Raw genomic sequence first — 23,571 nt, forward strand, 5'->3', positions numbered from 1 at the left:
GTTAAAAAAAAAACACGAGTGTTTTGCTTCCTCTCGGCATGCACAGCCCACCGACGGGACAGCGGCACTGTTACACCAACACCGCGCTCACCACAACCATGGTTTCGTCTCGGCATGGACAGCACACCGACGGGACAGCGGCACTGTTACACCCACCCCGCGCTCACCACAACCATCGTTTCCTGCACACCGACGGGACGGCGGCACTGTTACACCTGGGCCGGCCGGCTCAGCGATGACGCGCTTGGCAAATCCGAAATGTGCGGTCCTTGTAGTATAAAAGGCGGCCATGGAACCTCCTTTCGCCTCATCGCTCGCCGTTGCAGTCACGACACCACAACAGAGACGCAAGAACTAATTCTCAGGCCGGCCGGACCTCGAGCGCGTCAGTCAGGATGGCACCCACGGCGGCGGAGCAGCACACGAGGAAGGCGGTGGGTCTGGCGGCGCGCGACGCCTCCGGCCACCTCTCCCCGCTCGCCATCACCCGGAGGTACGCCGTATATATCTCCTTTGTTCCGATGCAGATTCTTAGTCTCTGTGGCATGTAATCCAAAATTGTTTCCCTAGATTCATACATGGTGGTTATCGGGCTGCTTTCTGTGTTATTTTTAATATGAAATTCGGCCTTGATTTGCAAATAGTACGAATTGTCATGTGTCCACTACAACAGTAACAACTAGTGTAAATTATCATGTGTCCAGTACTAAAACCATGACGCCGACACCCATCTTTTTCTTCGTCTTTGGAGTTTCAGGGGACACCGCTGTTAGTTGTAAAAGCCACCTCCTCTAGTTTCCAGCCGTTGGCCCCCAGGCGGCGATTTTACGCGTCGGCGCTAAAATCGGCGTGGGGGCGAGCGGGTTCCCAGCCGCTCACCCCAGGGTTACCCAGACCCGCTTTTTAAAAAAAAAAATCTGAATTCGGCAAAGTTCGACAAAAATTCGGCAAACTTAACATTCATATTCAACATGTTCGTCGTTTTACATAAATTATAAAAAAAGGAATCTACGGGGCGAGGAAGTCGATCAGCGCGGCGAAGTCACCGACGTCGTCGGCCTTCTCCTTCTTGATGGCGCGGCCACCCCTGCTGGACCCCTGCCCGGCATCCCCATGGCGGACAGGCGGTGGCGGCACGTCGTCGTCGTCGCTGTCGTCGAGGACGATGATGCCTCCCTCGTCCCGGCCACGGCGACGAGCTTCGAACCGCGCGAAGGCGGCGCACTGGCGCTCCCTCTCCGTCTGCACCCAGTCGTCGCGCGCCCATTTGAGGGCCGCTTCATCATCGAGCGCCTCCTCCTTGACGGGCTCCGTCTTCGCGACGGGGAGCCCCGGCTCCGGCTTGACGGCGGCGATCCCCGGCTCCGGCTTGACGAAACATGGAGGAGCCGAGGAGGTGGCACGCCAGCCGCCCTCGTTGATGACGATGCCGGTGCTGCGGGTGCGCCGGCCGAGCGGCGTCTCCGCGGCGGGCTCTGCCTTGACGCCGAAGTGCGCCGCCGAGCCGGAAGAGTGGGAGGAGGAGCAGGAGGAGGAGGAGCCGGCGAACCTCCTCGGCACCCACGGCCCGGCGCTCCGGCAGGGGGCCGGCACGGCCGCCGCGGCGGGGTACGCCAGCGGCGGGTTGTTGCCGCCCTCGAGGTGTGCTATCACCTCGTGTAGGGTGCGGCCGGGGACGCCCCACCAGACGCGGCGGCCGTCATTGTTCTTTGTGCCGCCGACCACCGGCGCCCCGTTCGTGGACGCCAGCCTCTGCGCCAGCCGCCGCTGGAAATATTCCGTCCAAACCGCGTGGTTGTCGGCGGCGTACTGGGGGAGGGCGCGCTGCTCCTCCGATAGGGACGACCGCACGCGGCCGACATCGGCGGCGAAGAGGCCAGGGCGCGCGTCGACGTCGGGCACTAGGGGGATGGGGACGCCGCCGTTGCTGAGCTTCCACTCGTCGGCCCGACGCGCATGTCCGGCGGCGCCGGGATGTTCGCCTCGAAGAGAAGCCACGACTCGCACTCCTGGAGCGTGCGGCGGCCGAAGCCGTTGGCCGCCGCGGCGTCGCCGGGGAAGCGTTCGACCATGGAGAGAAGAAGGGGAAGGGGAGGGAAGGGGAGAGCGGCAGAGCTCGATGGCGAAAGGGAGGGACGGCGGCTGGTTTGGGCTCGGCGGACTCGGGCTGATGTGGCCAGCGGCGAGGGAAGCCTCTGTTTATATAGCCCCAGGCCGTGTGAACGCGTGGCGGAAGGGGAGGCGTCGCCGCGCCAACCTGCCTGTGACGCGCCGCCCGTGAGGAATCAATGGCAAGGCTGACCGGGGGCAGCCTTGCCATTGATTCCCCGCGGGAAACCGAGGCGTTCTGGGGAAGACGAGGCGCGTGCCGAATTTTGGGCGCCGGCGTAGCAAAAACGCCTGGGGAGGGCCTGTTGGGGCCGCGGCTGGACATGCTCTTAGCTTGTAGTGCAATTCCTTTGCCTCTGCGCGCTTGTGGCTCGTAGTCTTCCTATGTGTGGTATGAATCAAGTGGCTCATGTGGGCAAACCTCAACGGTACACCTGTTTCGATGACTTCATTGATTAGTCCTCTCCATGTTCACTATTGTAAGATGTCTTGGATATTTCAATATGAGCTATATATGGACTGAGGCAAAGAAATAGTGAATACATTTTCCATTAACGTCGACACCAACTTTTTTTCCATGTTGTAATCTTTAGGTGATCCTACTGTTAGTTGTAAAGGCACATACATGTGATGCGTCACCCTCAGTTACTTGTCACTATTAGCTTGTAGTACAATTCCTTTGCCTTTGTGCGTGTGGTCTTTGCTCTTCCTATGTCGTGTATGAATCGAGTGGCTCATGTAGTCATGTGGGCAAATCTCAATGGCACACCTGTTTCTACAACTTCATTGATTAGTACTTTACTAGGACTTGACTGGTCGGCAAAGAGGTTGTAGCGATTTTGTTTTTTTTGTATTACTCATTAGCTTGTTTGGATTGAAACTACCTGAACTTTTGCTAAAGAATAAGCTATGCAATTTAATCATCATCACATCTTTCGTCAATAGTGATTACCTAGCTATTTAGGCTCATTTCATGCAATCATGCAAAGGTACCGTCACAAGTTTGTCATAAAAATGTTTTGATATTTTTATTTTACTTACATATTCGTATAAAGCAATGCTACCAACATGTGGGCATACCATGCCCATTACGAAGCAATAGTTTGCAGTGGGAAATGAATGACTCTTGTAATTTGTAGATGGTGCTAGTGGTTTTATGTTGTTATCGTAACCGCGCTAGTATGGTATGAGCTGTATAAGGTGGTTGATGGATGGTTTTAGGATCTGCCTTCCTAGAGTTTGCTTTGCAAATTATTTTCTCAAACCTCTTTTTTTCTTAAGAGTAATAATATGCCAAATTATGTGATTTGCTCAAAGGAGTAAAATTATTTGTATGAATGATAAAATTCAGCAGCTTGATTAGACAAGGAAAACAGGAAAACAAAAATTGATCCTTTTGCATGTATGACTGATTGTTTGGATTTTGAACCTTGTTGACAGTGTCGGTCTGTGTGTGAGTGGTGTTGTGAACCTTGTTCTTGAGGGATTCAGTTATCTAAACCAGGCATCTGCCTCTTTGATAAAAATAAATAAATAAACTGAGACTAGTTGCATTAGCGAGAACTGAATTGAGTTGATAGACGAAACCATGATTTATTGGCCTGATTTACACACTTGAATGTACTCCCTCCATTCCAAAATATTTGAAGTTCTATGTTTAAGTCAATCTTCTTTAAGTTTAACCAAATCTATAAAAAAATATACCAACATTTTCAAAACAATTTAGTTTATGTAGATTCATCATAAAATATATTTTCATACTACGTACTTTTGACTTTGTGTAGTTATCAGAAAATTTTCCTATAACTTGGTCAGACAAACCTAGAACTCAAAATATTCAAGAATAGAAGTACGTAGTACGTAAGGGCATCTCCAAAGAGGACCCTCAGACCTCTACTATATGTCCGGACCACTTTTGTCATCCAACGGGAATCTGTATATGTCCGCTTAGCAGTCTGTACGTATGGATACCGGTAGTCCGGACATGCATTTGACCAATCACATGCATGGCCCCTCTCTTCTCCCAACCAGACACTAAACCACAAATATCCCATCACATGCATGGTCCCCACCTACTTTTTCTCTTTTCAACCGGATACTTTGTGATTAGCATTGGATGGCTCCCTCCTGCATCATGTCCGTGGACCACGCCCGGACATAAAAACAAACATATACTGGAGACATTTACGGCTCAACTTTGGATATGCCTTAATAGCGTTTATTTTTCATGATGTTCATGTTTCTTATGATTCTTGCTTCAGAAGCACTGGAGATGACGATGTGGTGATCAAGATTCTGTACTGTGGAATCTGCCACTCTGACCTACACAGCATCAAGAACGATTGGAAGAGCGCCAAATACCCCATGGTCCCTGGGCATGAGATCACTGGCGAGGTCAATGAGGTCGGCAAGAATGTGACCAAGTTCAAGACCGGTGACCGTGTGGGCGTCGGGTGCATGGTAAACTCATGCCAGTCCTGCGAGAGCTGCAACAAGGGCTTCGAGAACCTCTGCCTAGGCATAATCCCCACCTACAACTTGGTTGACCTTGATGGCACCATCACCTACGGCGGCTACTCCAGCATGGTGGTGGTGCACGAGCGGTTCGTGGTCCGGTTCCCCGACACCATTCCACTGGAAAAGGGCGCGCCGCTGCTGTGCGCTGGCATCACCGTGTACAGCCCCATGAAGTACCACGGTCTAAACATTCCTGGGATGCACCTCGGTGTGCTGGGACTGGGCGGGCTGGGCCATGTTGCTGTTAAGTTCGGCAAAGCCTTCGGGATGAAGGTAACAGTGATCAGCTCTTCGCCGGGGAAGAAGCAGGAGGCCCTCGAGAGGCTAGGCGCCGACGCGTTCATTGTCAGCAAGAACGACGAGGAGATGAAGGTATGCAAATGTTTCCGATCACCAATTTTTTCAACTCAAATTGGTTTATAGACCAGTAGAATATCGGACACGACCAAGATATATGGTACTAAACTCACAGACACAAGAACAACCCTAAGGCCTAAAGAAAGGACCTATGACCATTGAAGTACTTGCAAAGACCTATAAAGGAAGAATTGCCACAATAGCACACCGCCGCATACCATGGAGATTTGCAACAACACCAAGCATATCGGCACGAGGATCACCCTGATCTAGGCAGACATCTGTGCTACTATCGCTCGAAGACGATGTTGCCGCAGCCGATGCGCATGAAGCGCGCCGACAAACAACACAAAAAATTAACCCATCATCCACGAGTAACAACAAGGACAAAGTCTTCTAGGCTCCTTGATAATGCCGCAAGAAGCTTCATCGAGACCGGATTGTAGTCGGGCGACTTTTATTTTAGATGATGCCATCATCCATTGGAGTGATGTCGCCGCGAGACCAAAACCTGCTACAGAAAAGGCGAGAGACGAAAATCCCCTCCCCTCCACCCCGTCGTCATAAACGACGACCGGAGCGGAGTGAAGAGGATTTTTTTGGTGGCTAAGGTTTCTTCACGGGTCTTTTGTTTAAATTGTTTCCAATCACCAATTAATCAAGCAAGACTATAGATTGTTCTTTCAGTTCATATGTGCTTACTGCTTACTGCATTAATTTAAATTTAAATGTGTCACCTTTGCAGGCCGCGATGAGTACCATGGATGGCATCATAAACACGGTGTCTGCAAACATCCCCATGGCCCCTCTCTTGGGGCTACTGAAACCCAACGGCAAGATGATCATGGTTGGCCTCCCAGAGAAGTCTATGGAGATCCCCCCCTTTGCTCTGGTTGCCAGTAAGTCCTCGAACCTCACAACTCACAAGCCTAGCTATATATATATACTCTCTTTGTCTAACAATTTTAAGAAACCATGCATTGCATTATCGACCACAGGCATTTAGTTGTGTGCGTAACTGACTGGTACACATACTGACGTACGTGTGGCGCATTGTATGTACAGCGAACAAGACCCTGGCCGGGAGCCTCATTGGAGGCATGAGGGACACCCAGGAGATGCTGGACCTCGCGGCCAAGCACAACGTGACGGCGGACATCGAGGTGATCGGCGCCGAGTACGTGAACACGGCCATGGAGCGCCTTGCCAAGGCCGATGTCAGGTATCGATTCGTCATCGACATCGGCAACACCCTCGACAAGGCCGCCGCCACCACCACCGAGTGAGAGTGACTCTACCTCTCTGCTTTTGTCAGGAAGTAGCAAGAAACAATCAAAAATTCTTTTTTTGGGTGTGAAAGTGTAAACCCGTACGTGTACGGGATACCGTATTTGTATTTATATGTAATAATGTAAATGAAGGAAGATAGTAGCAGTACATGAATTATTCTTCGTATGGCAGATGTTGCATGGTATCCAAAGAAGTCATATCTTCTATACACCATCAGTTGTGTCATCTTATTGCCTAACATTTTTCTAGTACAAGCAAGGTTGGATTTTGCTGATGATTTAGATGATATTTTCTTTCTCCCTGATCTACGCAACGTTCTGGCTAATATGCTGAGTAACATACATTTAAAAAGGTACAGTCTTTTCAAAATTTCACTGATATTTATATCATCGCTTTGATAGAATGGGCGGGTGCGGAAACACACGCTAGACCCACATTATAAATGTACTTGTAGTTAACTATACTCTGGGCGAAAGCCTAGCTCGACCTCGTTGGATGCCGATGATGACGACGTCCCGTCCTAGGATATTGTTTCCTCCTTGGAGGCAGCGTCATGGAGCCCCTTCACCTCCCTTGTCTTCTCTAAGACCGTGATCGACTTTGTGGCTGGCTCCCTTTTTCTTCATGTTTCTGCTGATTTTCTTCACCAACCTCGCAGCACCCGCCACCCATTCGACGAAATGGACAAGAAGGCTGCTGGCACTGGCGAGGATCCCTTTTGCCTCCTCCCCGACGACGTGCTCGACCACATCGTGTCCTTTCTGCCGGGGGATGAAGCCCTGCAGACATGCCTGCTCGACAACCAGTGGCGTGACCTCTAGAGGCGCAAAACCAGCCATCGCTTCATCTTTGACGAATGGTCAAGTTTCAACCGCAAGCGTTTCAGTCAGCTCGTGAAGCTGATAATGCACCTCAGGGAATGGTAGATTGACGGCATGGCCACAAGATTGAAATGGCATGCTCTGAATTATAAAAAAATTCCATGCTACTTTATAATTTTTTTTATTAATCTAATTTATAAATTTACAATGTGTATGATCAAAAGAAAAAAAGGAAGGTCTATGATCTAGAAAAAAATTGCCATGCTAAACTTTAAAACTGCCACCCTCTAGATAAAAAATATCATGAACAAAAAATTACACATTTACTTATAAAAAACCCTGACCCCCCGGTCGCCCCCGCTCGGGCGACTCGGGCGGGTCCTCAGCCCTAGCCACCACCGCTCCTGAATCCACCTTCCCTCACCCCGCAGCCGCCGAAGGACGCTGCCGGGATGCGCCTGCGGACCGACGGCGCTGGCGGAGATCCTCCTCTCTCCCGCGTCTCACGGGTGGTGCGGAGCCCTTGCGCATGCGGAGGCGTGACAGATCTGGCGGCGGCGGCGATGGCAGCGGTTGCTGGCCCTGTCGCGGGCGACGACGAAAGCGGCGCGTTGGGCAGCCCGGTCACGGGCGGTAGCGGGCGGCGACTTGTCTGGCTCGGGCGACAGCGACTTATGCTGCGGCGGCGCGTCATCCGGCTTCGGATCGGCAGCTGCGTGGAGGGCCTGGTTGGCGGCTTGGCGGCACGTCCGGTCAGATCTGATATGGCTGGTGCAGCCGGCGATGGTGGCCATCTCCTCCGTCGGAGGTGGTCGGCCTGAGGCTGGATGATCAGATCTCGGGACTCGTCATCTAGTTCCGGCTGTGAGTCGGTAAGACATAGTTGCCGGTGAAAACCGAGCCGATGGCAGGCGATGGCGGCGTTCTGCGCCGTTACCTTGATGAAGGCATCGTCGTGCAACGACTGTCAACCCACTCGTGCTGCTTCGAGGGAAACCCTAGGATCTGGTCTTCCAGATCGAACGATGGCGGTACTGCGGTGTCGTTTCTCTCTTGGGAGCATCGTTTGTGGAGCAGCGCTGGAAGACAGAGGCAGGAGGTGGAGCGGCTTCGTCTTGCGCGGAGCTTCGGTGGAGATGTCAAGTCATGCCTGGCCGACAGGTGCTACGCTGTGTCATGCCTGGTCGACAGGTGCTACGCACGATAGATCTTCCAGAATCTTCGCGCTTGGATGGACGAGCGCGGGGTGGTGGCGCCGTTGGGCGCTGTGGTGGCGTCAACGGATGGACGGACTGGCAATAATGATGCTGATCTCTCTCCTGAAGATGGGTCACTGGTCCGATGACGATGGCGGCGTCTAAAACGTGTGCATGTGGTGTACGATTTAGGTCTGCTGCACCTGCTATTCTTCCGATAAGTTATGTGGCTGGATCGGCGACGAGACCGGTTTAGATATGGGGAGTGAGAGCATTCCACGTTATCAAGTTTTGTAGGTGCGAGTGGTGGCTTCGGATGACTTGATGTATGTTCTTGTTAGACCTTGGTGAAATAATAAATAATGATGACCGTATGCATCGATTGATGCAGAGACTGAGGGTTTTAACCTCTTTTTCAAAAAAATTTTTATAAAAAACGAGAAAAACATAAATTTGTAAATGTCATGCTCTGAAAAATAGGAAAATTGCCATGCTACTTTATAAAGCTGCCACTTCTCTAATTTATAAATTTACTATGATAATGGGATTTGGGGGGGGGGGGGGGGGGGGGGGGGCTGTTCATCAAGAAACGCTTCATAGCGAACACCTTCGGTTTTTTTTAACTAGCAAACTCCTCCAGCTGATGTGCCAACGTCCATGCGATGGCTGGGGAGCGCATTTGCCAGGGTTACCCTCCTGGCGAACATTAGCCAGACAGAATTTCCAAAAAAAAAAAAGTTGTATATATTCTCACACCGGCACGGGCGTTAAGAACTCCTTGCCAGCCAGTTTTTTCTTTTTACAAATCTTGATCGTCAATCTACCATTCCCTCTTGTCTTAAAGTTAGTTAGCTATGCTTTCTATCTAGCTACTTCGACTCTGACACGGCGGGTCACTGTGGTAAGTGTTAGGAATTAATTAAATACATTAATTAAGGGTTAATTCCTGCTATGTCGGTTCACCTTTTGGCAACCACACCTCTTTGTAGCCGCCTTTGTACCAAGGGTATATATACCCCAAATTCATCCATGAAAGGGACTGTTCATTCCAATCGTTCCTTCCCCTCTCTCATTTTTCCTCTTTACAGTAAGCAACAATCTCAAAGTAAAATGCATACTTGGATTCTCGGTGTTTGAAGAGGGAACGATACACTGCCACCATGGCCACGACAGGAAACGGTAGGTTGACCAAAGTCGTCTAGGAATGGTAGATTTTATGAAGGAGTCGTACAGTCAATTTTGCTCTATAAAATCGTTCACTTCTTCTCTGTAGTACGGCACGAGATCGACGACCATGGAGTCGGGCAGTGCTACTGCCATGTTTCAAGAGCTAGTAGTCCTCCTTCTCCACTACCTCAAACCTCCCACACTTTTGGGATGTCCTATGTTTTGGGTGTCCGGACTCCCGCAAACCTCTCATATTTTTGTCTCCAATTTGTAAGAGAAATCACGTCCGGACCGCTCCGCAGATCGATACAGATCGGCGTTGGATGGCTTCCGCAATCTAGACAGCACAGTCTGGACGATTGCGGGAGGTTTACGAGTCCGCCTTGGAGATGCCCTGTTCACAATATTCGATTTCTGTTTCCTATGGTGAGTTTTACGGCTGTAAAAATTGCAACTTATTCACTAAAATTTCTAGAGTTAACTGAGAAGTTGCAGTCACTAGAAATCAAATTAGTGTCACTGCTATAACTGTGTGGTGTCCAAAAAAAAGTTACGACCAAAATTGGTAAATGCTTACGTTGCAATTGTTGGGGATCGTAGCAGAAATTAAAAATTTTCTACGCATCACCAAGATCAATTTATGGAGTCATCTAGCAACGAGAAAGAGGAGTGCATCTACATACCCTTGTAGATCGCGAGCGGAAGCGTTCGAGTGAATGGGGTTGATGAAGTTGTACTCGTCGTGATCCAAATCACCGATGACCGAACGCCGAACGGACGGCACCTCCGCGTTCAACACACGTACGGAGCAGCGACGTCTCCTCCTTCTAGATCCAGCAAGGGGGAAGGAGAGGTTGATGGAGATCCAGCAGCACGACGACGTGGTGGTGGAAGTAGCGGGATTCCAACAGGGCTTCGCCAAGCGTGCGGGAGGAGGGAGATGTGTCACGGGAGGGAGAGGGAGGCGCCAGGGCTTGGGTGCTGCTGCCCTCCCTCCCCCCTCTTTATATAGGGGTCCAGGGGGGCGCCGGCCCCCAGAGATCCATCTCAAGGGGGGGGGGGGGCGGCGGCCAAGGGGGGGGGACTGGCCCCCAAGTCAAGTGGGGCGCCCCCCACCCCTAGGGTTTCCAACCCTAGGCGCAGGGGAGGCCCAAGGGGGGCGCACCAGCCCACCAGGGGCTGGTTCCCTTCCCCACTTCAGCCCATGGGGCCCTTCGGGATAGGTGGCCCCACCCGGTGGACCCCCGGGACCCTTCCGGTGGTCCCGGTACAATACCGGTGACCCCCGAAACTTTCCCGGTGGCCAAAACTGGACTTCCTATATATAATTCTTCACCTCCGGACCATTCCGGAACTCCTCGTGACGTCCGGGATCTCATCCGGGACTCCGAACAACTTTCGGGTTACCGCATACTAGTATCTCTACAACCCTAGCGTCACCGAACCTTAAGTGTGTAGACCCTACGGGTTCGGGAGACATGCAGACATGACCGAGATGACTCTCCGGCCAATAACCAACAGCGGGATCTGGATACCCATGTTGGCTCCCACATGTTCCACGATGATCTCATCGGATGAACCACGATGTCGGATTCAATCAATCCCGTATACAATTCCCTTTGTCAATCGGTACGTTACTTGCCCGAGATTCGATCGTCGGTATCCCAATACCTTGTTCAATCTCGTTACCGGCAAGTCACTTTACTCGTACCGTAATGCATGATCCCGTGACCAAACACTTGGTCACATTGAGCTCATTATGATGATGCATTACCGAGTGGGCCCAGAGATACCTCTCCGTCATACGGAGTGACAAATCCCAGTTTCGATTCGTGCCAACCCAACAGACACTTTCGGAGATACTCGTAGTGCACCTTTATAGCCACCCAGTTATGTTGTGACGTTTGGCACACCCAAAGCACTCCTATGGTATCCGGGAGTTGCACAATCTCATGGTCTAAGGAAATGATACTTGACATTTGGAAAAGCTCTAGCAAACGAACTACACGATCTTGTGCTATGCTTAGGATTGGGTCTTGTCCATCACATCATTCTCCTAATGATGTGATCCTGTTATCAATGACATCCAATGTCCATAGTCAGGAAACCATGACTATCTGTTGATCAACGAGCTAGTCAACTAGAGGCTCACTAGGGACATGTTGTGGTCTATGTATTCACACATGTATTACGAGTTCCGGATAACACAATTATAGCATGAACAATAGACAATTATCATGAACAAGGAAATATAATAATAACCATTTTATTATTGCCTCTAGGGCATATTTCCAACTAGAGTCAATAATCTAGTTACATTGTGATGAATCGAACACCCATAGAGTTCTGGTGTTGATCATGTTTTGCTCTAGGGAGAGGTTTAGTCAACGGATCTGCTACATTCAGGTCCGTATGTACTTTACAAATATCTATGTCTCCATTTTGAACACTTTCACGAATGGAGTTGAAGCGACGCTTGATATGCCTGGTCTTCCTATGAAACCTGGGCTCCTTGGCAAGGGCAATAGCTCCAGTGTTGTCACAGAAGAGAGTCATCGGGCCCGACGCATTGGGAATAACTCCTAGGTCGGTAATGAACTCCTTCACCCAGATTGCTTCTTGTGCTGCCTCTGAGGCCGCCATGTATTCCGCTTCACATGTAGATCCCGCCACAACGCTTTGCTTGCAACTGCACCACCTTACTGCCCCACCATTCAAAATATACACGTACCCGGTTTGTGATTTAGAGTCATCCAGATCTGTGTCGAAGCTAGCATCGACGTAACCCTTTACGACGAGCTCTTCGCCACCTCCATAAACGAGAAACATATCCTTAGTCCTCTTCAGGTACTTCAGGATATTCTTGACCGCTGTCCAGTGTTCCATGCCGGGATTACTTTGGTACCTTCCTACCAAACTTACGGCAAGGTTTACATCAGGTCTGGTACACAGCATGGCATACATAATAGACCCTATGGCCGATGCATAGGGGATGACACTCATCTTTTCTCTATCTTCTGCCGTGGTCGGGCATTGAGCCGTGCTCAATTGCACACCTTGCAATACAGGCAAGAACCCCTTCTTGGACTGATCCATATTGAACTTCTTCAATATCTTGTCAAGGTACGTACTTTGTGAAAGACCAATGAGGCGTCTTGATCTATCTCTATAGATCTTGATGCCTAATATATAAGCAGCTTCTCCAAGGTCCTTCATTGAAAAACACTTGTTCAAGTAGGCCTTTATACTTTTCAAGAATTCTATATCATTTCCCATCAATAGTATGTCATCCACATATAATATGAGAAAGGCTACAGAGCTCCCACTCACTTTCTTGTAAACACAGGCTTCTCCATAAGTCTGTGTAAACCCAAACGCTTTGATCATCTCATCAAAGCGAATGTTCCAACTCCGAGATGCCTGCACCAGCCCATAGATTGAGCGCTGGAGCTTGCATACTTTGTCAGCATTCTTAGGATCGACAAAACCTTCCGGCTGCATCATATACAATTCTTCCTAGAAAGCCGTTAAGGAATGCCGTTTTGATGTCCATCTGCCATATCTCATAATCATAGTATGCGGCAATTGCTAACATGATTCGGACGGACTTCAGCTTCGCTACGGGTGAGAAAGTCTCATCGTAGTCAACCCCTTAAACTTGTCGATAACCCTTAGCGACAAGTCGAGCTTTATAGATGGTAACATTACCATCCGCGTCCGTCTTCTTCTTAAAGATCCATTTGTTTTCTATCGCTCGCCGATCATCGGGCAAGTCTGTCAAAGTCCACAATTTGTTTTCATACATGGATCCTATCTCGGATTGCATGGCTTCAAGCCATTTGTTGGAATCTGGGCCCGCCATTGCTTCTTCATAGTTCGAAGGTTCACCGTTGTCTAACAACATGATTTCCAAGACAGGGTTGCCGTACCACTCTGGCGCGGAACGTGTCCTTGTGGACCTACGAAGTTCAGTAGGAGCTTGATCCGAAGTACCTTGATCATCATCATTAGCTTCCTCTCTAGTCAGTGCAGGCACCACAGGAACATCTTCCTGAGCTGCACTACTTTCCGGTTCAAGAGGTAGTACTTCATCAAGTTCCACTTTCCTCCCACTTATTTCTTTCGAGAGAAACTCTTTCTCCAGAAAGGACCCGTTCTTGGCAACAAAGATCTTGCCTTCGGATCTGAGGTAGAAGGTATACCCAATGGTTTCCTTAGGGTATCCTATGAAGACGCATTTTTCCGACTTGGGTTCGAGCTTTTCAGGTTGAAGTTTCTTGACATAAGCATCGCATCCCCAAACTTTTAGAAACGACAGCTTAGGTTTCTTCCCAAACCATAATTCATACGGTGTCGTCTCAACGGATTTCGACGGAGCCCTATTTAAAGTGAATGCGGCAGTCTCTAAAGCATAGCCCCAAAATGAGAGCGGTAGATCGGTAAGAGACATCATAGATCGCACCATATCCAATAGAGTGCGATTACGACGTTCAGAAAAACCATTTCGCTGAGGTGTTCCAGGCGGCGTGAGTTGTGAAACTATTCCACATTTCCTTAAGTGTGTGCCAAATTCGTGACTCAAATATTCCCCTCCACGATCTAATCGTAAGAATTTTATTTTCCTGTCACATTGATTCTCAACCTCACTCTGAAATTCCTTGAACTTTTCAAAGGTCTCAGACTTGTGTTTCATTAGGTAGACATACCCATATCTACTCAAGTCATCAGTGAGAGTGAGAACATAACGATAGCCGCCGCGAGCCTCAACGCTCATTGGACCGCACACATCAGTATGTATGATTTCCAATAAGTTGGTTGCTCGCTCCATTGTTCCGGAGAACGGAGTCTTGGTCATTTTGCCCATGAGGCATGATTCGCAGGCGTCAAATGATTCATAATCAAGAGACTCAAAGTCCATCTGCATGGAGTTTCTTCATGCGTTTGACACCAATGTGACCAAGACGGCAGTGCCATAAGTATGTGGGACTATCATTATCAACCTTACATTTCTTGGTATTCACACTAAGAATATGTGTAACATCACGTTCGAGATTCATTAAGAATAAACCATTGACCAGCGGTGCATGACCATAAAACATATCTCTCATATAAATAGAACAACCATTGTTCTCGGATTTAAATGAGTAGCCATCTCGCATTAAACGAGATCCAGATACAATGTTCATGCTCAAAGCTGGCACTAAATAACAGTTATTGAGGTTTAAAACTAATCCCATAGGTAAATGTAGAGGTAGCGTGCCGACGGCGATCACATCGACCTTGGAACCATTCCCGACGCGCATCGTCACCTCGACCTTTGCCAGTCTCCGTTTATTCCGCAGCTCCTGCTTTGAGTTACAAATATGAGCAACCACACCGGTATCAAATACCCAGGAGCTACTACGAGTGCTGGTAAGGTACACATCAATAACATGTATATCACATATACCTTTGGTGTTGCCGGCCTTCTTGTCCGCTAAGTACTTGGGGCAGTTCCGCTTCCAGTGACCACTTCCCTTGCAATAAAAGCACTCAGTCTCAGGCTTGGGTCCATTCTTTGGCTTCTTCCCGGCAACTGGCTTACCGGGCGCGGCAACTCCCTTGCCGTCCTTCTTGAAGTTCTTCTTACCCTTGCCTTTCTTGAACTTAGTGGTTTTATTCACCATCAACACTTGATGTTCCCTTTTGATCTTCACCTCCGCTGATTTCAGCATTGAATATACCTCAGGAATGGTCTTTTCCATCCCCTGCATATTGAAGTTCATCACAAAGCTCTTGTAGCTCGGTGGAAGTGACTGAAGGATTCTGTCAATGACCGCGTCATCTGGGAGATTAACTCCCAGCTGAGTCAAGCGGTTGTGTAACCCAGACATTTTGAGTATGTGCTCACTGACAGAACTATTTTCCTCCATCTTACAACTGAAGAACTTGTCGGAGACTTCATATCTCTCGACCCGGGCATGAGCTTGGAAAACCATTTTCAGCTCTTCGAAAAACATCTCATATGCTCCGTGTTGCTCAAAACGCTTTTGGAGCCCCGGTTCTAAGCTGTAAAGCATGCTGCACTGAACGAGGGATTAATCATCAGCACGCTGCTGCCAAGTGTTCATAACGTCTTGGTTCTTTGGGATGGGTGCTTCACCTAGCGGTGCTTCTAGGACATAATCTTTCTTGGCAGCTATGAGGATGATCCTCAGGTTCCGGACCCAGTCCGTATAGTTGCTGCCATCATCTTTCAGCTTGGTTTTCTCTAGGAACGCGTTGAAGTTGAGGGCAACGTGGGCCATTTGATCTACAATACATATTGTAAAGATTTTAGATGAAGTTCATGATAATTAAGTTCATCTAATCAAATTATTCAATGAACTCCCACTCAGATAGACATCCCTCTAGTCATCTAAGTGAAACATGATCCGAGTCAACTAGGCCATGTCCGATCATCACGTGAGATGGACTAGTCAACATCGGTGAACATCTTCATGTTGATCGTATCTTCTATACGACTCATGCTCGACCTTTCGGTCTTCCGTGTTCCGAGGCCATGTCTGTACATGCTAGGCTCGTCAAGTCAACCTAAGTGTGTTGTGTGTGTAAATCTGGCTTACACCCGTTGTATTCGAACGTTAGAATCTATCACACCCGATCATCACGTGGTGCTTCGAAACAACGAACCTTCACAACGGTGCACAGTTAGGGGGAACACTTTCTTGAAATTATTGCGAGGGATCATCTTATTTAAGCTACCGTCGTTCTAAGCAAATAAGATGTAAAACATGATAAACATCACATGCAATCAAATAGTGACATGATATGGCCAATATCATTTTGCTCCTTTTGATCTCCATCTTCGGGGCGCCATGATCATCTTCGTCACCGGCATGACACCATGATCTCCATCATCGTGTCTTCATGAAGTTGTCACGCCAACGATTACTTCTACTTCTATGGCTAACGTTTTTAGCAATAAAGTAAAGTAATTTACATGGCGTTATTCAATGACACGCAGGTCATACAAAAAATAAAGACAACTCCTATGGCTCCTGCCGGTTGTCATACTCATCGACATGCAAGTCGTGATTCCTATTACAAGAACATGATCAATCTCATACATCACATATATTTCATTCATCACATCCTTTTGGCCATATCACATCACAAGGCATATGCTGCAAAAACAAGTTAGACATCCTCTAATTGTTGTTGCATGTTTTTACGTGGCTTCTATAGGTTTCTAGCAAGAACGTTTCTTACCTACGTAAAACCACAACGTGATATGCCAACTTCTATTTACCCTTCATAAGGACCCTTTTCATCGAATCCGATCCGACTAAAGTGGGAGAGACAAACACCCGCTAGCCACCTTATGCAACTAGTGCATGTCAGTCGGTGGAACCTATCTCACGTAAGCGTACGTGTAAGGTTGGTCCGGGCCGCTTCATCCCACGATTCCGCTGAATCAAGATAAGACTAGTAGTGGCAAGAAAATTGACAACATCTACGCCCACAACAAGTTTGTGTTCTACTCGTGCATAGAAACTACGCATAGACCTAGCTCATGATGCCACTGTTGGGGATCGTAGCAGAAATTAAAAAATTTATACGCATCACCAAGATCAATCTATGGAGTCATCTAGCAACGAGAGAGAGGATTGCATCTACATACCCTTGTAGATCGCGAGCGGAAGCGTTCGAGTGAACGGGGTTGATGGAGTCGTACTCGTCGTGATCCAAATCACCGATGACCGAGCGCCGAACGGACGGCACCTCCGCGTTCAACACACGTACGGAGCAGCAACGTCTCCTCCTTCTTGATCCAGCAAGGGGGAAGGAGAGGTTGATGGAGATCCAGCAGCACGACGGCGTGGTGGTGGAAGTAGCGGGATTCCAACAGGGCTTCGCCAAGCGCTGCGGGAGGAGGGAGATGTGTCACGGGAGGGAGAGGGAGGCGCCAGGGCTTGGGTGCTGCTGCCCTCCCTCCCCCCTCTTTATATAGGGGTCCAGGGGGGCGCCGGCCCCCAGAGATCCATCTCAAGGGGGGGGCGGCGGCCAAGGGGGGGGGGACTTGCCCCCCAAGTCAAGTGGGGCGCCCCCCCCCCCCACCCCTAGGGTTTCCAACCCTAGGCGCAGGGGAGGCCCAAGGGGGGCGCACCAGCCCCCTAGGGGCTGGTTCCCTTCCCCAATTCAGCCCATGGGGCCCTCCGGGATAGGTGGCCCCACCCGGTGGACCCCCGGGACCCTTCCGGTGGTCCCGGTACAATACCGGTGACCCCCGAAACTTTCCCGGTGGCCCAAACTGGACTTCCTATATATAATTCTTCACCTCCGGACCATTCCGGAACTCCTCGCGATATCCGGGATCTCATCCGGGACTCCGAACAACTTTCGGGTTACCGCATACTAGTATCTCTACAACCCTAGCGTCACCGAACCTTAAGTGTGTAGACCCTACGGGTTCGGGAGACATGCAGACATCACCGAGACGACTCTCCGGCCAATAACCAACAGCGGGATCTGGATACCCATGTTGGCTCCCACATGTTCCACGATGATCTCATCGGATGAACCACGATGTCGAGGATTCAATCAATCCCGTATACAATTCCCTTTGTCAATCGGTACGTTACTTGCCCGAGATTCGATCGTCGGTATCCCAATACCTTGTTCAATCTCGTTACCGGCAAGTCACTTTACTCGTACCGTAATGCATGATCCCATGACCAAACACTTGGTCACATTGAGCTCATTATGATGATGCATTACCGAGTGGGCCCAGAGATACCTCTCCGTCATACGGAGTGACAAATCCCAGTCTCGATTCGTGCCAACCCAACAGACACTTTCGGAGATACCCGTAGTGCACCTTTATCGCCACCCAGTTACGTTGTGACGTTTGGCACACCCAAAGCACTCCTATGGTATCCGGGAGTTGCACAATCTCATGGTCTGAGGAAATGATACTTGACATTTGGAAAAGCTCTAGCAAACGAACTACACGATCTTGTGCTATGCTTAGGATTGGGTCTTGTCCATCACATCATTCTCCTAATGATGTGATCCTGTTATCAATGACATCCAATGTCCATAGTCAGGAAACCATGACTATTTGTTGATCAACGAGCTAGTCAACTAGAGGCTCACTAGGGACATGTTGTGGTCTATGTATTCACACATGTATTACGATTTCCGTATACACAATTATAGCATGAACAATAGACAATTATCATGAACAAGGAAATATAATAATAACCATTTTATTATTGCCTCTAGGGCATATTTCCAATAGTCTCCCACTTGCACTAGAGTCAATAATCTAGTTACATTGTGATGAATCGAACACCCATAGAGTTCTGGTGTTGATCATGTTTTGCTCTAGGGAGAGGTTTAGTCAACGGATCTGCTACATTCAGGTCCGTATGTACTTTACAAATATCTATGTCTCCATTTTGAACACTTTCACGAATGAAGTTGAAGCGACGCTTGATATGCCTGGTCTTCCTGTGAAACCTGGGCTCCTTGGCAAGGGCAATAGCTCCAGTGTTGTCACAGAAGAGAGTCATCGGGCCCGACGCATTGGGAATAACTCCTAGGTCGGTAATGAACTCCTTCACCCAGATTGCTTCTTGTGCTGCCTCTGAGGCCGCCATGTATTCCGCTTCACATGTAGATCCCGCCACAACGCTTTGCTTGCAACTGCACCAGCTTACTGCCCCACCATTCAAAATATACACGTATCCGGTTTGTGACTTAGAGTCATCCAGATCTGTGTCGAAGCTAGCATCGACGTAACCCTTTACGACGAGCTCTTCGTCACCTCCATAAACGAGAAACATATCCTTAGTCCTCTTCAGGTACTTCAGGATATTCTTGACCGCTGTCCAGTGTTCCATGCCGGGATTACTTTGGTACCTTCCTACCAAACTTACGGCAAGGTTTACATCAGGTCTGGTACAAAGCATGGCATACATAATAGACCCTATGGCCGAGGCATAGGGGATGACACTCATCTTTTCTCTATCTTCTGCTGTGGTCGGGCATTGAGCCGTGCTCAATTGCACACCTTGCAATACAGGCAAGAACCCCTTCTTGGACTGATCCATATTGAACTTTTTTAATATCTTGTCAAGGTACGTACTTTATGAAAGACCAATGAGGCGTCTTGATCTATCTCTATAGATCTTGATGCCTAATATATAAGCAGCTTCTCCAAGGTCCTTCATTAAAAACACTTGTTCAAGTAGGCCTTTATACTTTTCAAGAATTCTATATCATTTCCCATCAATAGTATGTCATCCACATATAATATGAGAAATGCTACAGAGCTCCCACTCACTTTCTTGTAAACACAGGCTTCTCCATAAGTCTGTGTAAACCCAAACGCTTTGATCATCTCATCAAAGCGAATGTTCCAACTCCGAGATGCCTGCACCAGCCCATAGATTGAGCGCTGGAGCTTGCATACTTTGTCAGCATTCTTAGGATCGACAAAACCTTCCGGCTGCATCATATACAATTCTTCCTTAAGAAAGCCGTTAAGGAATGCCGTTTTGACATCCATCCAATGTCATCCGTTATCAATGACATCCAATGTCCATAGTCAGGAAACCATGACTATCTGTTGATCAACGAGCTAGTCAACTAGAGGCTCACTAGGGACATGTTGTGGTCTATGTATTCACACATGTATTACGATTTCCGGATAACACAATTATAGCATGAACAATAGACAATTATCATGAACAAGGAAATATAATAATAACCATTTTATTATTGCCTCTAGGGCATATTTCCAACAGCAATTATATGACCATTTTCTGAAATATTCTTCAGTTTCCTTCCTATCCGACCTGATGGTATCCGATGACGAATTTGATCCCGAGTCACCGAAAGCGCAACTATCCCAACTCATGGCACAAAGATGGATTGTTATTATGCACCATCTTTAGCTTCGTTGAAGCACACGGTCTACTTTAAGGGATCTCTTTGATTCAAAGGATTTTCACAGAAATTGTGAACATTTTGGTAGGAAATTTTGCTACTCCCTCCTATCCGAATTAATTGACGCAACCTCCATACAGTGTCATCTTACATTGTATAGAGGTTGCGTCAATTAATTCGAACTAGAACTAGAGGGAGTATATTACTCATTTGATTCGTAAGATTGAATTCTATATGATTTTTCCTAAGAATCCTTTGTACTAAAGTCCATATGGATTTTACCATCCACTCAAACCTCTTGAAGAGATTCATTTGTTTTTCATGTGAATCAATCAAACAAAACAAAAGTCCTATGGAATTCATATTACCATGACATTGCAACCATATATTTCTAGCTATTTCTATGTTTTTGAAATCATGCAAATCAAAGAGGCCCTAAAGGAAGTTCATTTTGGACTTGGAAGTTGCTTGAAGTGCCAGGTTGAAGCTTTTTTTTTCAGCATCATGTTCTAAAACAATGATTCATGACATACTGTTGGAATGCCATGCTAATTATCTTGTTGGTCTTAACCCGATCAATAAGGGATGCAAACATGTTGGTATAATGTTGAAAATGATTGGATAGAGTGGATCACCTTGATGCAACTCTTTTTTGGGGGTTAAATGGTCTTACATCACTTCCCACTTTAATTGCCATAGTCCCCTAGGTACGAAATTTGCCAAACTTAATTCTCCCTCTTTGCTGGATGAAGCTCGTGATGGTCTCGTATAAAATCCAAGATACTTCTATCTTGCATAAAATCTGTTTGAGGGAATCTCACTACATGCATGGACGGCAGTTGTAACATCTAACCTCCATCACCTTCTTTTTATTTTATAAGTAAAACTCATGCCACCCCTTTTAATAAGAGTTAAGAAATGTATACTGAACCAGATATTCAAATGGCCCCGAGCTCGCATTCTCCCGGATGATAAATAAATGTTTTTAAAATATGATATATATTTTATAACAAATATGCTCTGAAACATAACCAACCCCCAGCCCGTCACCCCTCCCTGCGATCGGGAGGGAATCCTACCTCCCCCCCCCCACCCCAACCCTGGCGAGCGCGTCTCCCCTCTCTCCTCCCTTGCATCCGGCAGAGGGTGCAACCAGGCAAAAAAACATGGTGACTCACACTTTGGGACTAGTCTACTGGTACCGAAGAAACGTTTTTTCCGCTTTGAATCCTTCGCAATAAAAGATGTGTCGGAGATTCGTTTCTGGGAGGACAACGGGCTAGGCAAAGCCAGCCTCCAAGAACAATATCGAGTTTTCTACCGCATTGTTCGTGATAAGAATGATACTTTTGCGCAGGTCCTCAGTTCATTCCCGCCGGATATTTCTTTCATGCAGGATTTGATGGCCCCGCCTTATGTCATGGCATTTGTTCATTCCAATTGTCAATGTGTGTATGTGCTCGCATCGGCACTGGTCATTAGCTAGCAACTACGTCATCCGTTTCAAAATAATTGAAGTACTGGGATGGTTCTAAGTCAAAAAAAATATAGTATGGGGGAAAAGGGTTTGATCAAGTCTATGGAAAAATGTGCTAAGATCTACAATATCAAATATATATAGTATGAAAATATATTTTATAATGAATCTAATGATAAAACTTGATGTTGTTGATGTTGATATACTCTTGTATAAACTCGATCGAACTTAACAAAGTTTGACTTAAAACAAGCCTAAAACTTGAATTATTTTGAAACGGAGGGAGTTTCTACCATTCCCTCTCGCCTTATAGTTAGTTAGCTCTGCATTTTCCTTCCCTCCAATGGATAATGCATGCTTTCTATTTACTCCGACTCTGACACGGCCGGTCACTGTGGTAAGCAGCAATTCTCAAAGTAAAGTACGTACGGTACTTGGATTCTGGCTGTTTCAACAAGGAATGGTATATCGACGGCATGGCCACGACAGGGAACGGTAGATTGACCAAAGTCGTCTAGGAATGGTAGATTTTACGAGGGAGTCGCACAGTCAAATTTGCACTATAAAAGCCTTCACTTCTTCTCAATCTGTACGTCGATCGGTTCGGTAGTGCACCACGACACGAGATCGACGACCATGGAGTCGGGCATGTTTCAAGAGTTTGTAGTCCTAGCGATCCTCTACGTCCTTCTCCACTACCTCACGCGCACCATTTTTCTCCGGACCAAGCGCGCGTGTGCCTCCCGGCCCGCGGGGCTACCCGGTGGTCGGCGCTTAAGATGGCAACGGGGACGAAACCCATCGGGTTTTGCCTTCCCAAACCCATCCCCACGAGAAAATCGTAAACCCGTCCCCGTCCCCATTACCGTGTGCGGGGCTAGTTTTCTGCCCGTCCCCTAAACCCATCGGGTTTCGGGAAACCCACGGGTAACCCACGATAAAATCAAAATATTTAAACAAACATAGTGGCGACAAAGAATAACATTTCAGCAGCAAAACAAGCACATTTCAGCAGCATAACTTGAGTAAATTTCAACAAAAAACAATTGTAGATGGTTCAACAGCTATATAAGTTCTGAAATAGAACTTATAGTTCACAAATCACTTTAAAGTTGGAATCATCATGGCATCTTTCACATCTCCAAGCCTCCAAACGACCATCTTCAAATCTTTCAATGCCAAATCAAAGTGCCAAGTCCTAGGGAAGATCAAAATTCGCTCAAGCTAAAGTTAAACATGAGAAAAATATGCAGATTAGTATATGAAATTTGCAAGTACCTGTACTTCACCTGCATTCCCTCTTGAATGTCTTGAAGACAACTCCAAAAGCTTTGTCCTTATTCATTGTCAGCATCTATGAGAAGTAAATAAGTAGTAATGAACATCTTATGAAACATTGCAGCAAGATAATGATAAACTTTATGCTGTATGTAAAGAAAGACACACCTTTATATTTGTTTCTTATCCAATCTTGTGAACACATCAAGGCCTCTAAGATTTCGGGGGTAAGATGACTACGGTGGTAAAAAAATAATGTAATTTCGCAGGTATTGCCGGGTTTCGGGTTCGGGGACTACCGAAACGGGTGTAAACCCATGAAACGTGTCGGGTTGTATAATGTGCCCAACAACAGCCCCGCGGGGATGAAAAGATGCCCATCCCCGTCCCCTAATAGGGTAAAAACCCACGGGGACACGGGTTT

The 23,571-nt window shown here is 47.7% G+C and overlaps 1 protein-coding gene across 1 annotated transcript; it reads left to right on the forward strand.

The window, feature by feature from the left end:
* Positions 1–271: 271 nt before the first annotated feature.
* LOC123145991 (probable cinnamyl alcohol dehydrogenase 5) lies at positions 272–6,483 on the forward strand. Its single transcript, XM_044565547.1, has 4 exons — positions 272–493; positions 4,371–4,998; positions 5,729–5,882; positions 6,049–6,483. Exons 1-4 carry the CDS (start codon positions 396–398, stop codon positions 6,267–6,269), a joined length of 1,101 nt encoding a protein of 366 aa, XP_044421482.1. The 5' UTR covers positions 272–395; the 3' UTR covers positions 6,270–6,483.
* The last annotated feature ends 17,088 nt before the right edge of the window (positions 6,484–23,571 follow it).

This window comes from Triticum aestivum, chromosome 6D (genome assembly GCF_018294505.1).
Source record: "Triticum aestivum cultivar Chinese Spring chromosome 6D, IWGSC CS RefSeq v2.1, whole genome shotgun sequence".
NCBI lineage: Eukaryota > Viridiplantae > Streptophyta > Magnoliopsida > Poales > Poaceae > Triticum > Triticum aestivum.